The following is a 17,298-nucleotide window of genomic DNA, read 5'->3' on the forward strand; positions in this document are numbered from 1 at the left end:
TTTTTTTCAATGCTGAATAGAAGTTTATTGAATGATTTATACATTTTGATTAAACACAGGAGAGAGAACACCAGGGTTATATGTTTAGAGCAAAGAAAGTTACCCGGTAAAGAAACATTCAGTGTTAATTTTGTTGACTAAGACTAAACTATTTCAGATGACTAAAATAGGACAAAACTAAATGGTGTGTTATTCAAAAGACTAAGAAGACTAAATCAGAATTTGCTGTCAAAATTAATTTTGCTGACTAAGACTAAGACTAAAAGACTACGATTTTGATATTTAGTCGACTAAGACTAGACTAAGACTGAACAATTTCAGATGACTGAAATAGGACTAAAACTAAGACTTAGTCTTAGACTAACACTAAATCAGAATTTGCTGTCAAAATTAACACTGGAAACATTCCCTACCCCAAAAGAGTAAGATGATCTGATAATAATGTATCATTTTCAATAAGTATTTGATTGTCAGTTGTGAGAAGTAGAAGAGAACTGGAGGTCTGCTGCACAGCTGACACCTCATGCTGTGCACTTCATGATGACTCCACTGGTGGACACACCATAAATGGTACCAAGATCATATGAGACTTGTCTCATGGTCTTGCACAAGGGAACCACCGTCCAACCACTCCCATACGGACGTGCTTTGGAAATGCCAGTTCTGTTAGGACACAATATTGATGTATAAACGTTAAAGTCACATACCATGGTATTGGGTACATGGAGGTAACGCTAATGCATTATAAGGGGCTGTGTCCACAGAGAGCATTTTTTTCAAAAAAATACTGATAATGCTTTATAAAAATCATGATAAAGCATTTCATAATGGCTTATAAGGTCAAGTATAAATGCATTATACATTGCTTCTTAACACTATAATTACAGTTATACGCTCTATAAAGCCTTTTATAATGACTTATACTGACGATTATCATAATTACTTCATAATTACTGGTAACATTTGACTGACTGACTGACTGACTGACTTATCTACTTACTTATTTTGCCAGGATCATAGTGTATTATAATAGTTAATCGCATAGTTCACTCTATAAGTCACTATAAGTGGTAATTGAATGCTTTAGGTAAAGTGATTTTTCTTTTTAAATCTAGGCAACAACAACACAAAACGTTTCTCCCTACTCCTCCGGGAATGTCATGACTTTACTTAAAGCACGGACATCAAGATTTCAGTGTTCACACAAAAAAATGGGAAAAATACACTTAAGTGTAAATTTTGCTCTGGCTCACCTTTGGAAAACTTGACCGCTCTTGTTTGCCCCAAAGGCATTGCCGTCAGTCCCCACCTCAATCATTGTGAGTGATCCTGCAATGTGCTTCCAGCCTGCGAATGAGCAGGTGGCTGCAGACCTGAGCTATATATTAAAAAAGAAAATCACATCATCAACATTTAGTAGCCATCTTCATAGCCCAAGGAATGCTATTAAGCTGATCTTAATGCAGATGAATAAATATTTGTGGCTGAACTTATATGAGGCAAATGTTATTTGCAACTTTACGATGATTACTGTTACATCTTGTGTGAATAATTGATTATTTTGTTGTCTTTGTGTTTATTTTTTATGTATTTCTAGTTTTATCATTATTATGTGTTATGCGTTATGTTACTGTATCTTATGTGCTCACATGTTGGTGTTTCGCATTGCTTTTTATTTAATAAAACCATATTGAAAAAATGCAGATGCTTAAAACATGCTTCTGCCGTTGGTGTATGAATGGGTAATGCTCATTTCTCGCTCATTTCTCTTCTGCACTGTAATTGTATCTGATATTTTTTACTTCTTTTGTTTTATGCATCCTAAGGTCATTGTATAATTGTCTTTCCTTTGCTTGATGTTCTGTGTAAAGAACATTGAATTGCCTTGTTTTTGTTTTAAAATGCTTTGGATAATGGAGCTATGGAAATGTCCATTTACATACATCATAGTATTTATTCTTATGAGCCTGTGTACAACCTGAGATCTTCAGAACCTGCTGGCTGTTGAATACAAAGGTTGATCGTACCCTTGTTGACAAGGACCCTTGGCTCTGGATTGACCTGCCTGAGGAGCTCAGCTTGAGATTGCTAAATCAGTGTCACTGTCTTCTTTCTTCTTTGAAATCGCTTTTTAAAAGTTACTTTTATCGAAATAAATTTAAAAATATATATTTTAATTGTATTGATTGATAACCCTTACCTTGCATTTATTTCTCACTGTACACTTACAGTAGTTAGTTAGTTCGTTATTTGTAACTCAAAAATCTTACCACGTTGAAGAAGATTTGGTTTGCGCTGTTGACTCCCCAGCATCCATATGGGCCACAGCTGAAGTACTTCAATCTTCCTCCTACCTCATTCCATGCCACAGAGCCACGACCATTGAAGGCCCTCGTGTAAGCACTCCTAAGACAATAAACGCGGTTGGCTCTGTTAACTCCCGCAGCAAAACCATTGCCTCCAGCATCCACCTGCATCAAGGCTCCTAAAGGCAACGATGGAGAAAAAAAACATGAAGATATTCAGTACGGTGCAATAGTGGTGTCAATAAACAGTCCAAATACCACATCATATCTCCCAGAATGTATTGCGATGTGATGATTTATCAAATTATTTCTAATGACGTTTGATGTACAAAGATTGAGCTGAAGCTGATTTTTTTTGTTTACCTGAAACACGTGCCCAGCTGCCACCCACATATTTGTAGATGCGGTCTGAAACATCGATCCCCCATATCCCTGCTTCTCCCACTGAGATATGCTTCAGGTTGGCTTTTGGCAGTCTGGACCAGGATGAGCCACTCAGGAAGTAAGCTTGACGGTATGTGTCTGTAGCAACCACTTGTCCCTGGCCAGCATCAACCTGCAATGCCTTGTTCAGCCGTGGGCCCTCGGTGCATGTCCAACCTGGGAGGAATACAACAACATGATAATTACCATTGGATGAAAAATCAGAACCAAATAATGTCCTTTATAACATATTCGAAAATCAAAGATTGAAAATGCATGTTGACAGGACATAAAAAGTGGACTGAAGGTCATTACTTACCCTGACAGAGAGCCAGGTGACCCAGCACCAGCAAGAAGACTGCAATAGCTCTCATGATGTCTCAGTTGGTCTGCCTTTCTGCCACTCTTCTCTAGGAACTGCTATCTCTCCAGATTGATGTGGCCCTTTATATCATGGTCTTGAACCAGAAAAATGTACACCCATCCAACCAGTTTGACAAAGATTTGATACTGATACATCAGATCTACTGTTGGATTTAGATGTTAAGAATGAGGAAACAAAGTTAGAATGTGCAAATGAAAAAATCCTCCACTGAGGGGGACCTTCAGTAATCACTCATCATGACATGTACATAATGATCTGTTTTGACTCAAGTCTTTTTCCATTGTTCGTCATACTTTCTCATCAGTTCACCTTAAAAGACCTGATCAAGGTCAAGTCCTTAGGCTTCAGATCATAGTGTGTGTGTGTGTGTGTGTGTGTGTGTGTGTGTGTGTGTGTGTGTGTGTGTGTGTGTGTGTGTGTGTGTGTGTGTGTGTGTGTGTGTGTGTGTGTGTGTGTGTGTGTGTGTGTGTGTGTGTGCGCGCGTGCGCGCGTGCGAAACATGGGTACGTGGGTGTACATTCCACAAAAGGCAGGAGGAAAAGCAATAGTATAAAGATACAGCATGCAGTACAACGTCATTTAATTCAATAATAAGTAATAAACAAAATAATAAACATTACAATTAAACAGGATTGAGGAAACTGAAACGTGAAGATATGGCTACTCCATATCCATAGTTAGCCATATCTTCACGGAGGACTTAAAGGTGATAAGCCAGTGCAAGCATTTAGCAGTGGCACGCATGTAGATCAGATCACCGTAATCCAGTAGTGGAAGGAATTTGGGCAGCTTCCACCAGTTTGTCCTTGATGACAAAGGAAAAGCAGGATTTATTTCTATAGAAATATCTTAGCTTGAGTTTGAGTTTCTTTACCAGGTTTTCAATATGACATTCAAATGTAAAAGGTTGGGAAAGTGATTTGCTTTGGTTAAAATAATTGCTAAATAGCTCTATATTCTGATAGTACTCATTGCTATAGAGTGTTTGTTCAGTATTAGTATGAGTCTTATTGTCTCTCCACCTCTTTATAAAACAGAAAATGCATTTTTGTTTCAGTTTCAGTTTAATTTCCATTTTTTTCCAACCAGGACAGAGAACTCAATCAGGATACAGATTAAACAAGTGACATTAGAAGTGATGACACTAAGAAATGAGCTGACACAATTTGAACTGGAACACTATACAAATTAAGCTTAAAATGGGTACTTTCTCCTGATTGGCTGAGATTTTGACACCTACCAAAAAATGTATTTTCTGTTTATTAAAGAGCTGGAGAGACAGGGAGACTCCTGTTACTGCAAAAACACTCTATAGCAATGATTACTATCAGAATATAGTATTTTAACCTTTTAACAAAATACTTTTTGTTTTAACCAAAAAATATCACTTACCCTACCTTTAAGTTGTCATCAATTAAATACCTAGGTACTTGTACTGTGAGACTGCTTCAATCTGATTGCCCTGAAAGGTTACAATCTCAGAAGGGGAAGCCGCTGCCGTCTTAGAATTGGAGAACAACATAGTTTAGTCTTTGTGGCATTCAGCACACGTTTCAAGCTAAGCAACTGTGTACCACAACAGTGCTCTGCAGTTGCTCTAAGGGTTGAGCAAGGAGTAAATAACGTTATCGTCAGCATAGAAATGGAAATGTGCATTTGGAACATTTCTGCCAATATTGTTTTCATAGATGGTGAATAACAGAGGACCCTGTACGGAACCCTGTGGTACCCCTGACACAATATCCAACATGCTGGACCTGATGCCTGTTCTTTCTGAGAGGTAATTTTCAAATCACCTAACAGTTCAGATAACCAAATATTGAGGAGTATTTCCTCAGAATCTGATGATTGACTGTGTCAAAGGCCTTTGAAAGATCAATTAGATGAGTATACAGGTCCAAAACATTGGACCCGGTCCGAAAAGGATATGAGGATAATTGAACCTGGTCTGAACAGACCCAAGGAAAATTCTAAATTACTAGACCTGATGAGCTTGTAGATCGGCTTTCCCCCCAAACAATTTTGATTTTATCACATTTTTCTTTTGATAAGTGGCTCTTTTTAAAATGTGTAGTGCAGTGGAATAGAGGAGACACTATTGCACATCAAGGAACATTCTAAATTACTGGACCCGATCCAAAATGGACCTGAGGAAAATTGGACCTGGTCTGAAACGGGCCAAGGATAATTAGAATTTATTAGACCTGGACCAACCGGGTCTCTAGACCAATACTGGACCTGAAGCACATTTGTGACTGGGTCTGGAGGTTAGGTCCGCAAGTCGGTCATTGTGAAACAGCCGTAACAAGCAAAATAAGTTATGTGTCCTCCTAAAGCATGGTACCCAGTCACTTATATGCTTATTTCTCTGTGGCATTGAGACTAACCATCTGTGGAAAAAGTATTTTTACGTCAGACTTCAGTACTCTATCATGTATTGCATACCCTGAGTCAAGTTATCAATACACTAAAAACTAAAACAAACAGAAAGAAAAAAATAAATGAACTAGAAAAAGTGCTCCTCGGAGCACAGGTCTCCGCCAGGTCAGGTAGGTTATTGTGGCCTCCTGGTGGCGCTATAATAGGCCAATGTGAAAAGGGTGCCATTTCTTCTTAGGCCTTGCACAGCAATTGGACACTGACTGCATTCATGATTTGAGGCATTTTGTTAAAAACATTTGTTTTGCTAAATTAGACCTGCTGGTGGGGCTATAACAGGCCAATGTTAAAAGGGTAGCATTTGTTCCTCAACATAGTATGAATGTGCGTGGACAGTTTGACCGCAATCGGACGGTGCGTTCATGATTTGCGGAATTTTGTTCAAAACATGCCACTAATGCAAACTTTAGATGTCAATTTTAGCCAATCAGGATGGAATATGAAAAATCAAACACATCCGTCTTCATCACATGACTATAGAGATAATGTGTACCAATTTGCGTGAAATTTGGATAAAATGGGGCGGCCATAGCTGAGTGGTTAGTGAGTCCGCCTAGGGAGCCAGAGGCCCTGGTTGCCGCAGGTTCGATTCCCGGCCAGGCCAGCATATGTGTCGATGAAATGAAATTTGTCCCTGAGCAAGACTCTTAACCCCTAATTGCTCACAGGTTCTCATTGGAAACAAGACCGCAAGGACTTTCATGAACGACCTGTTAAAAGGAATTATCCTTAAAGGAATTATCCTTATGGGAAGGAGTAGTATAACAAAAATATGTTTTACATAAATCGGCCTCCTGGTGGCGCTAAAAAGGCAGATGTGAAAAATGCAGGGAAAAGGTTTTTCCTTGACCTCTAAGGAGTGGCATACAAAGTTTTACACAGATCGGTGCAGTTATAGTTAAAAACACAAATCGGCCTGTAATAGCGCCACCATGAGGCTGATTTGAACATTTTCCAATGCCATTTCTTCCTCGGCCTAATGGGAATGTGCATGCTCAATTTCACGGAAATTGCATGCTGCGTTCATGATTTGAGGCATTTTGTTCAAAACGGACCAATCCTGCAAACTTTGGAAGCCAATCTTAGGCAATCAGGATGGAATATGGGAAATCTGATAAATCCGTGTTGATCACATGACTATAGAGATACTGTGTACCGATTTGTGTGATGTTTGGACAAAATCTGTAGGAGTAGTATCAATAAATGTGTTTTGCACATATCGGCCTCCTGGTGGCGCTATAACAGGCCAATCTGAAAAATGTGGGCTAGAGGTTCTGAATTGGCATCCAGGGAGTGTGCGTGCACAGTTTCGCAGCGGCCGGGCCAACAGTGCCAGAGATTAGCTGCTAACGGACGGCCAGGACGGACGGACGGACACATGGACGTACACACGGACAGACGGAGGGTAAAACATACTCTCTCGCCATGCCTTTCGGCCTGGCGGAGACAAAAATGAGTGAGCTAAACAAGACTGAAATGAAATCTCATTTACAGCTGGCTAACTTTGTAAATCTGCTATTTTCAAAACATTTAGAATTAAATAGATTTTTTTAAATTATAGATAGGGGCCATATTTTTGCTGGTGCCTTACCCGTTGGCACTACCCACTACCTGTGAATTACACACAAGGGAGCTGGCACTGTCCCTAAACGGTATCTTGCAGCCACTATACCCGATATTCATTATGCCGACTCTGATATTTGCGCCTGGAGATGGGCATGTTGTTGCGGTTTCCGTAAAATAGCTTGCCCACACGTTTGGGAAAGTGTGTGGGCAAGCACGCATGCACGCGCGCACGCACGCACGCGCGCACGCACGCACGCACGCACGCACGCACGCACGCACGCACGCACGCACGCACACACACACACACACACACACACACACACACACACACACACACACACACACACACACACACACACCACCAACTGTTACTCTCTGTGTGGGGACAGTTTATTTCACAGAGGAAAGGAAGGAAGGAAAAAGGAAAGGAAGGAAACAGTTGACAGGGGAAGTAGCCTACAGATACTGTCACATGAAAGTTTTTAATCGGTCAGAGGAGATAATGAACCTAAACTAAATGGAATATTTCAGTACATGAGGGAAATCCGTACAGGAAGGAAAACGATGATTTCCGTTCATTAACCTTAACCTTGATTGTGACATTGACCGTTGACCTTTTTGACCCATTGATGATTATATGCTATATTATATTAATCGCCAGAAGGGATTCACAATATCACCAGCGCATAACATTACAGTTATGTAGGCCTACCGTTGTCTTTGTATTTGCATGCACCCTGTTATTAAAAAGGCGTTAATTGTCAGTTTGCTCCAGTCCAGTGCCTTCCTTCTTTCATACCTTAATTTAGGCTACTTTGCATAGGAAGGGAACACACTATTTCAATGGGGTATCCTTAGAAGACTATTCCAGGTACTTTACGATGTAGGCTATGCCTCACATTCACCCATTTACCTGACGAAGACCTTCGGGTCAAATCGTTGTACCTTAAATAAATTCACAATTTTGGGAGCATTCAAAACAGTGTGCGGATTTTCTCTCTTTTCTCAACAGCTGTTTTTGGAATCTTGCATTTGTTGAATCTTTGTGGATGTACGTGCATTTTCACATTCACCCATTCACACACACAGGTGAATGCCTGCCTACAGATCAGGAGCAGTTAACCACTTAAACCCTTTTATTCTGTATTTATTGGACCGGAGTCCAATAATACTTGGCTTGTTTTTGCTCTACACTAAACATAGCCGATCGACTAGCTCACAGTGCGTTGCACCGTGATGCGTTGTGAGCTTATAGATCAGCTATTTATTTGTTTTACTACTGTTCACCCCCAAAATAAGGATGCTGGGGTTCATGTGTCTTGTTCAAGGTTCATGGATGTGCGATGCCAAAAGGAACCACAAACCTAGACAAGTTTTGCCTCCATAAGCCACATAATATGCAACCGTATATGAGATGGGAACATTTCCTCATACCTATTGTTTGGTGCTGATCTAAGGATAATTCCTTTTAACAGGTCGTTCATGAAAGTCCTTGCGGTCTTGTTTCCAATGAGAACCTGTGAGCAATTAGGGGTTAAGAGTCTTGCTCAGGGACAAATTTCATTTCATCGACACATATGCTGACCTGGAATCGAACCTGGGGCAACCAGGGCCTCTGGCTCCCTAGGCGGGTTCACTAACCATTCAGCTATGGCCGCCCCTCTCCAATCATGGCACTGAAATTTAAGTTTGGAGCATTGTTGAATCTCTTGGTTACTATGGTTAATTATTATAGTCATGAATTATAATGAGGCAATTCATTTAACATGTAAGTATTACTTATTATAAAATCATAAATATTATAACTACAGTACTTATCCTGCTGTCATACTTAGTAATATTATACTTGGTTAGTTAGTACATAATAAAACTAGGGATGCTTTCAGAAAGCACTTTTTTGTATAATTCTGGGGTTTATCATACTTGAAACAGGTTTTCTTGTCAGCCAGGAAGTTATAACATAACTTCTTGCCTGACAAGAAAACTTTGTCCCACGGCTAAATATGATAGCCTACCTGCACCAAAACTGAACTGTGCCAAAAGAAATGTGAAGGCAACCATTAGTATGAGGAACAGATTAACTCTGACAAAACATTTCTTTGAGATGGTGCTGGATTGGTAGACGTGGGAAAAAGTTTTCTTGTCAGCCAGGAAGTTATGTTGTTAGAAAATAAGATACCTTTAAGTTGGGCGGGTTACTCAAGCTGGTTCAGGCTGGTCCAGTGCATCTCAGAAATCTCTTTGAATCATGAGCAGTATGAGGAAGTAACTTAAAAGTATCGTTTCGATGTCAATCTTTCAATCTTGTGTCATTGAAAGATCAGATTGAATCAGTGGGTAAGAAGACAAAGCAAATAATCTATTTCCTTCGCCATCTGAGATCTTTTGGTGCCAGTAGACAGATTCTTCTTTTGTTTTTCACTTCTGTTATTATGAGGTATGGATGTCTGTCTGTAGCCTTAAAGTCTCAACTGCTGCAGCAACTGAACATTTGTTAAAACATTGTTGGACAACTACTTCAGAGGCTCTATACATCTACGTATAATAACAGTATGCTAAGGTTGGCAAGGAATATCACTTCAAACACTAGCCATGTTTTGTAGGGAGAATATAGGTTGCTGCCTTCAGGAAGGAGATACAGTGTTCCAACATACAATAAGGTTTTTTTTGTCCATCAGACGACATTGAGACTTAAGGAGTTTAGGCCAGAAGTAGGCTGAGTGGTGGACATTGCTCTTATCTTTATATGTTTTATGTATGTATTTTTGTTTTTTTGTGTGATGTCAAATGTGTGTACTGTATATGTGTTGCATACATGGCTGCTGGTCGCAAGACAAATTTCAGTGCTTGTCAGCTCACACTGAAATTTGTGTGAGCTTATTTGTATTATCGTATCGTATCGCAAATCACTGTATAATACTACTACTAATAATTATAATACAATAAATATGGTGTGTGATTTTAGCCAATTGTGATTTACTGGTATAGCCAATCTTTTATGTTTTTTTTCTACATACAGTATGTTTTGAAATATTTCACTTAAAAATGGGAAATGGCAATTGCTGTCCGCTTGACAAATTCCCATAAAATATAGCGCAGCACTCGGTGCCGCGCTATGAGCTTGTATATCTGCTATTTTTGAATAGCCGAAGTGTAAAATAATGCTTTTTAGCTCAAATCAAAAAGTGACACAGATGCGTTCCAGGTGGTTAAGTGTGCCTCAGGTCTTGCAAATGACATCTATTCACTGTCGCATCTTTCACAGATGAAGCCATCCAGGGTTTCTCATGTGTGGGGTGTGGTAAAGACATTTTTTACTGAATGGCGGAACAAAGTAGTTATCAACTTAATGCACTGCCTTGGGCATTATGCACTGCCTTGTGCATTGTTAAAAAAACGAACACACGGTGAAGTCCTGAATAACTACTCCACCATTCCTGAGAACCAAACAAGATTAAAGGAAGAAGCATATTTATAAAGGTTACTTCAGTTAAGGAATGGCTACATTAAAATGTATTTATAGCATCTGGGCCATCAGCCAAAGACTCGTAAGTCTGTTTTATGTTTTCGGAAGAGCAATGTTTCCAGATCTGGTTATATTCTTTTGTGGCATAAGCAGGATGTGTGTGTTTATGAAACTACAGGTTGATGTGTTGTAAATTAAGACAATATATTCTCTATGATTTCAGTTGATGTGTGAAACTCACTGTGGGATTTGTGTTAAAAATGTGTGTATAAAAATAAAAAAAGAAAGGAAATTTAGTCAGTGTTCAAAACCTTAATGCCAATCCCAGAGAATTCAGCAACACGATTTTACAATACATGAATGACAAACATTCTTGTCATTCATGGGGCCCACCTCTAGCAAGGCTAAAAGTATTGAATTTATTATTAACATAAAACATCATTCATAGGCATGTTCACCACTCTTTTGTTCAGAGTTTCACTTACATGGTTTCAAATCCAGTAATAAACAATAAACTTTGATGTTATTGCAGCGAGGTTACGGTCCACTTCCCAGCCAGCAGTTTTGTTCTGTGCATGAATCTTAGAGCAATACACACGTCTTTTTGTCTTTGAATGGATTGGCGTTGGCGGCGATGCCAGTGAGGAGCGGATCACTGCGTCTGTGGTTCTGGCAATACTGGACCAGCTCTGCTACTGCCAGGGAAACCTGCAGGTACACAGAGATAGGTTGGCACTGCAGGAAATATTCAAAACATCAAAGAATGAAAACGTTGACACACGTGGTATGGGATGCTTTTTGCTGTAAAAAAACCCACAACCACTTGTTTGTTTTTCCGCCTATAATGACATGCCCTAACTAAGGACATCAGGTTGAAAGTGGTTTAGGAAGCATGCAATGAAAGGCAAACCCATATCCACAATTTGTCCATTTAACCTTTAAGGATTTTTACCCTCAGATAAATTGTTGTTACAAGTTAAATAAAATACAGCTGGGAGTGTCCAAACATTCTCCAAAGCTGGAGTGGAACACCCCTCCCCCCCATTTCATGAAAACAAAAACGAAACTAAATTATGTTTTATAAATATGTGATGGTTTACAAACATACACATAACAGCATTTATATGGTGAAAATTGTTTTTTTTTGTCGAAGCTCATGATACATATTTAATGAAATTATTATTGAATGAACTACATCATTCTTCAAGTTAATTGTAATTGTAATTATGTAATTTCAATTCAAGAATTACAATTATTTATTTCTACCTTCAGTTTTAATCATTCTATTCTATTCTTTACATGCTAGATTGCATGCATAATATTTCTTGCCCATTTTCTTACACAGTCAAATGTTTACCCTCTGAGTTACAGACAGTAAAGTGATGACGAATGAAATGAATGCATGCATGCATACCTTGATTCTCTCCATGGAAGCCTCCACACGTAGTTGCTCCACCACTCTCCGTGCCTGCACCACATTGTTGCTACTGCACACTTTCCCTGACATTGGCTTATTATGTATGAACAGGCAGCAACAATCAGTATCTCTCTTCAACTTTAGAAGTGAGAGGAGGATGGAGACATTTGTACATAAAAAAAAATTGCCCAGCAGAAGCCTGCTTCCACCCAAAAAAAGAAATAAACAAAGCGAAAAAATCACATGCAATTTTGTTTTACTTTTACTCGTTATTCCATCTTCTCTAAATCTCAATGGTCTTCCAGAAGTAGACTTCCTTTCCTTTGTGACCTGTGTACTATTATAGGCTACTCCTCTTTATGCCCTTGGGGGTCATTCTGTGTGTAGAGGACATTTGAAAGGCTCTGTGATGTGTGGAAACTAAAAGGTCACAGAACAGAGCAGGAAAGGTCACTGACATCACACAACATCACTTCATAGCTTCCACTGATGATGAGAGATCGTGGAGTTGGTATGGGGGGCACTTTCATGACCGCAGTGGTGTAAAGTAAATAAGTACATTTACATTTACTGTACTTAAGTACACTTTTTTTTAATATGATTATATATATTTTTACATTAACCTAGCATCCCTTTTCTGAGGAGAACTTTAGCCAAAAATAGCAGATCTACAAGCTCACAACGCCTAGCACTGAGCTTGTAGATCGGCTATTTTTGGCATAGAGACAGAGTTATAGGTGTGTAGAGGGAAAAAAAGAGCAGCAAAAGTTGATCTGAATTTGATACAATATAGAGGGGGTCCCTGCTTGGCTGCTTCATCTCTCTCAGCTAGGGGGTCCTTGGCCTGAAAACGTTGAAGACCCCTATGGCTGCAGTAGACTATTGGACAATTAATTGCGGAATTCTATACTAAATCGTGTGACCCTATCAGACCCAACTTGTTTGCGATGGGTTTTGTAAACCATAAGGATTACAAAAACCATCGCAAACAAGTTGGGTCTGATAACACCATGCCAACAAATAGGCTGGGTCTCGCTGTATTGCACACGCTACACTGCAGTGTCTATTCAGGCACGATCCGACTATAATACAGCAGTGGTTCTCAAACTTTTTCATGTCAAGGACCCCCAAATTGACACGTATTAGCCCGCGGACCCCCATTTGAAAAGATATGCCAGGGACCCCCATAAGAGAAGATTTACGGCTCTAGTGATTCTCAACCATTTTAATTTCAAGGACCCCCAGTTTGACATGCATTAGGCTGCGGACCCCATTTAATGGCATCTCTATCTCTGGGACCCCAATTTATATTGTAAAATCTATGTTAATTTAACTCTGAGAGTGTACAAATGGAACCAAATGGACCCGTTAGGGTCCATTTGGTTCCTATACAGTCATTTAATTGGGGACCCCCTGGAACCCCCCGGACCCCACTTTAAGAACCAATGATATATAGAGTGGAACAGATCAGATCAGTGGCTGCTGGAGCGGCACTGGACAGGCCTGGCACGGGGGCTCTGCGTCGCTCCCGAGCTCGGAAACGATCCTCCCCTCCTTAGCGGCTCCGGGTCCGGTAGCTCCATAGGTCAGGGTACAGTACCTACCCTAACCTCCGTATGACCATATCGATACCATACCAGACCAGTCCAGATATAGTGCGGACACCCGATCACAACACTTCGTCCACTGCAGTGATTCCCCATCTAGGCACGATCCGCCAGCCTCAGCCTCCCAGTAGCTTGGATTACAGCCAGGCGCATGCCACTGCTAACCTGACGCTACCAGATCCAAACAGCTTGCTCCACACATTGTTTCACAGCTGAACCTGGTTACTCAATACCGCCACCTCTGGCAGGGTCAGGTTATGCCACTGCTGCACCCGGCGAGAAACACACGCACTTCTAGTAGTTAGGGAATTTTAGCAATATGTGTGGACCATCTGTGAAAAAATTTACTACCAATAGCTTTCTTCACCAATGTGTTCTTATAGGTGTCTAGAATCACCTCTCAATTAATGCAAAGCCAAATCCTCGTGGAAAATCCTGGAGAGCCAATCAAAGTTAAGGAGCCCAGAGGGCTTTGGTGAAAAATATTTAAAAAAATAAAAGTCTAAAATGAACTTGTGAGCTGTCTAACTAGGGGTTTTCAGGGGTGCTGAATCCATTCCAACCATTATTTTTGAGTAAAAATGTCTCCCTGGCCATCTAATATTAGTATATTGGTTATTGTTAGTGTATAATCAGTGTATAATCAATGGTAAGGGATTGGGGTGTTGTTGAATTGATTCTATTCTGAAAAATAAAATAAGAAAATATTGCTAAACACTTGATAAGAGTGTACACCTACTGTGCACATGCTCAGTGGGATACACTGTCTGAATGTGGGGAAGGAGCGGGAGTGTTGCATCCTGGCAAATATGTCTGGACGATTTTAAGGTATGGTAGTTTATCTACTTTTTGGCATTTATTTTCCTCTGCTGGCAAAACTTTTGATTACTGTGAATTTATATGTCAATTTTCTCTAGCCTATTGCTTACATTGAACAACCATTAGTTAAACAATCATGGCACTTGTCTTTTAGTAGACAACATGGAAGAGGATTCTGTAGCTTGTGGCTTAAGGTGCTTCATCTGTGGTGGTCCCAAAAAGGCTATGCACATTTTTTGTCTTATTCTGAGAGTGTGGATGATGCAGCATTAATCAGAAGACTTCATGAGGACTGGAAAAACTGAGATGACCCCAAACTAAGATACCATTTGGAATGCAAAACCGAGCTATACAGTCGTGCAAGAAGTACAGTATATCCACTGGATATCGTAAGTTTTTTTTTCATTGTGATGAAAGTTGCCACTTGCCGATTTCAACCCTATTCTATGTTGTGAGTGACATCATAATTGAATAAAAACTTTAAACATAATCTATTCTTTAGAGCAAGATGAGCAAGTCCAACGGCCAGACAGGAAGAAAAGACGCAGGGCATTGTCTGGGTCAAGTAGTTCAAGTGCTAGCTGGCACACTTGATCTACCATAATACTTGCATCCTTTGCAATGAAGGTATCAATGTTGGCACATTGAAAAGAAACCCTGGTAAGTCTTGTGTATGTAAGATTCAAATGAATTTTGATAATTGTTTTTCTTGCTCCTCATTGTAGGCTTCCACTCAAAGTCAAATAATTCAATCATGCACATACTGTATGTGGCTACCTTTTATCCAGACAGAGCTCGGCAGTTGTATCGTGCACCTGATAATGTCTACCAGGACCGACTGAAAAGGAGTTTGGTTCAGAGAGCGAAGCGACGAGGTGATGACTGGGGACTTGAAGTCGCTGGTCGCTTGGTGGCAGAAGAGGCAGTATATCATATTCGATGCAGAAGAGACTTTGAGAACCCTGTTACAAAGTCTGACGTAACATTATATGGATACACAATACAGCTGTACAATACAACTCACATTTCTTATCCTTTATTAGTCCCCCTCATTCCTGGACCCATATCAATCTTGCAGAATACATTATTTTGAAGTCAAAAGTTTCACTATTAAAAATTATATTTCTTCCCTCAGGATAAGAAATGTGAGTTGTATTGTACAGCTGTATTGTGTATCCATATAATGTTACCTCAGACTTTGTAACAGGGTTCTCAAAGTCTCTTCTGCATCGAATATGATATACTGCCTCTTCTGCCACCAGGCGACCAGCGACTTCAAGTCCCCAGTCATCACCTCGTCGCTTTGCTCTCTGCATCAAACTCCTTTTCAGTCGGTCCCGGTAGACATTATCAGGTGCACGATACAACTACCAAGCTCTGTCTGGATAAAAGGTAGCCACATTTGAGTGGAAGCCTACAATGAGGAGCAAGAAAAACAATTATCAAAATTCATTTGAATCTTACATACAAAAGACTTACCAGGGTTTCTTTTCAATGTGCCAACATTGATACCTTCATTGCAAAGGATGCAAGTATTATGGTAGATCAAGTGTGCCAGCTAGCACTTGAACTACTTGACCCAGACAATGCCCTGCGTCTTTTCTTCCTGTCTGGCCGTTGGACTTGCTCATCTTGCTCTAAAGAATAGATTATGTTTAAAGTTTTTTATCAAATTATGATGTCACTCACAACATAGAATAGGATTGAAATCGGCAAGTGGCAACTTTCATCACAATGAAAAAAAACGATATCCAGTGGATATACTGTACTTCTTGCACAACTGTATAGCTCGGTTTTGCATTCCAAATGGTATCTTAGTTTGGGGTCATCTCAGTTTTTCCAGTCCTCATGAAGTCTTCTGATTAATGCTGCATCATCCACACTCTCAGAATAAGACAAAAAAAATTGCATAGCCTTTTTGGGTGACTTTTGAATCTCAGTCTCAGGACCACCACAGATGAAGCACCTTAAGCCACAAGCTACAGAATCCTCTTCCATGTTGTCTACTAAAAGACAAGTGTCATGATTGTTTAACTAATGGTTGTTCAATGTAAGCAATAGGCTAGAGAAAATTGACATATAAATTCACAGTAATCAAAAGTTTCGCCAGCAGAGGAAAATAAATGCCAAAAAGTAGATAAACTACCGTACCTTAAAATCGTCCAGACATATTTGCCAGGATGCAACACTCCCGCTCCTTCCCCACATGCAGACAGTGTATCCCACTGAGCGTGTGCACAGTAGGTGTACACTCTTATCAAGTGTTTAGCAATATTTTCTTATTTTATTTTTCAGAATAGAATCAATTCAACAACACCCCAATCCCCTACCATTGATTATACACTGATTATACACTAACAATAACCAATATACCAATATTAGATGGCCAGGGAGACATTTTTACTAAAAAATAATGGTTGGAATGGATTCAGCACCCCTGAAAACCCCTAGTTAGACACCTCACAAGTTCATTTCAGACTTTTATTTTTTTTAAATATCTTTCACCCAAGCTCTCTGAGCTCCTTAACTTTGATTGGCTCTCCAGGATTTTCCACGAGGATTTGGGTTTGCATTAATTGAGAGGTGATTCTAGACACCTATAAGAACACATTGGTGAAGAAAGCTATTGGTAGTAAATTTTTTCACAGATGGTCCACACATATTGCTAAAATTCCCTAACTATAGGGCTTCTAACTTTGAGAGAAATTATGTCATTGGTAATACTGCACTCTTAACCACCATCTAGCGGTGGAAAAGAGAATTGCCTGTGTTGAACCTGTGTCCATCATATATATATATCTATGGTGTCTATAGACCAATTATTTGTTTACTAACATTGAGCCTGGACGCACAGGTGATTGTTTCACGCA

The 17,298-nt window shown here is 39.7% G+C and overlaps 2 protein-coding genes across 2 annotated transcripts; both read right to left on the minus strand.

Moving 5' to 3' along the window:
• On the minus strand, nucleotides 1-3,150 carry LOC311055007 (fish-egg lectin-like). The gene is made up of 5 exons (XM_084071070.1): nucleotides 3,049-3,150; nucleotides 2,670-2,906; nucleotides 2,271-2,485; nucleotides 1,254-1,378; nucleotides 1-663 (listed from the first exon to the last, which is right to left on the minus strand). The coding sequence occupies exons 1-5, from the start codon at nucleotides 3,101-3,103 to the stop codon at nucleotides 522-524; spliced, it is 774 nt and encodes a 257-aa protein (XP_083927196.1). The 5' UTR covers nucleotides 3,104-3,150; the 3' UTR covers nucleotides 1-521.
• A 7,971-nt stretch (nucleotides 3,151-11,121) lies between these two features.
• On the minus strand, nucleotides 11,122-12,158 carry LOC311055185 (guanine nucleotide-binding protein G(I)/G(S)/G(O) subunit gamma-12-like). Its single transcript, XM_084071283.1, has 2 exons — nucleotides 12,000-12,158; nucleotides 11,122-11,293 (listed from the first exon to the last, which is right to left on the minus strand). Exons 1-2 carry the CDS (start codon nucleotides 12,090-12,092, stop codon nucleotides 11,168-11,170), a joined length of 219 nt encoding a protein of 72 aa, XP_083927409.1. The 5' UTR covers nucleotides 12,093-12,158; the 3' UTR covers nucleotides 11,122-11,167.
• Nucleotides 12,159-17,298: the final 5,140 nt, after the last annotated feature.

This window comes from Gymnoscopelus microlampas, assembly GCF_963454915.1.
Source record: "Gymnoscopelus microlampas genome assembly, chromosome: 11".
NCBI classification, from domain to species: Eukaryota; Metazoa; Chordata; class Actinopteri; order Myctophiformes; family Myctophidae; genus Gymnoscopelus; species Gymnoscopelus microlampas.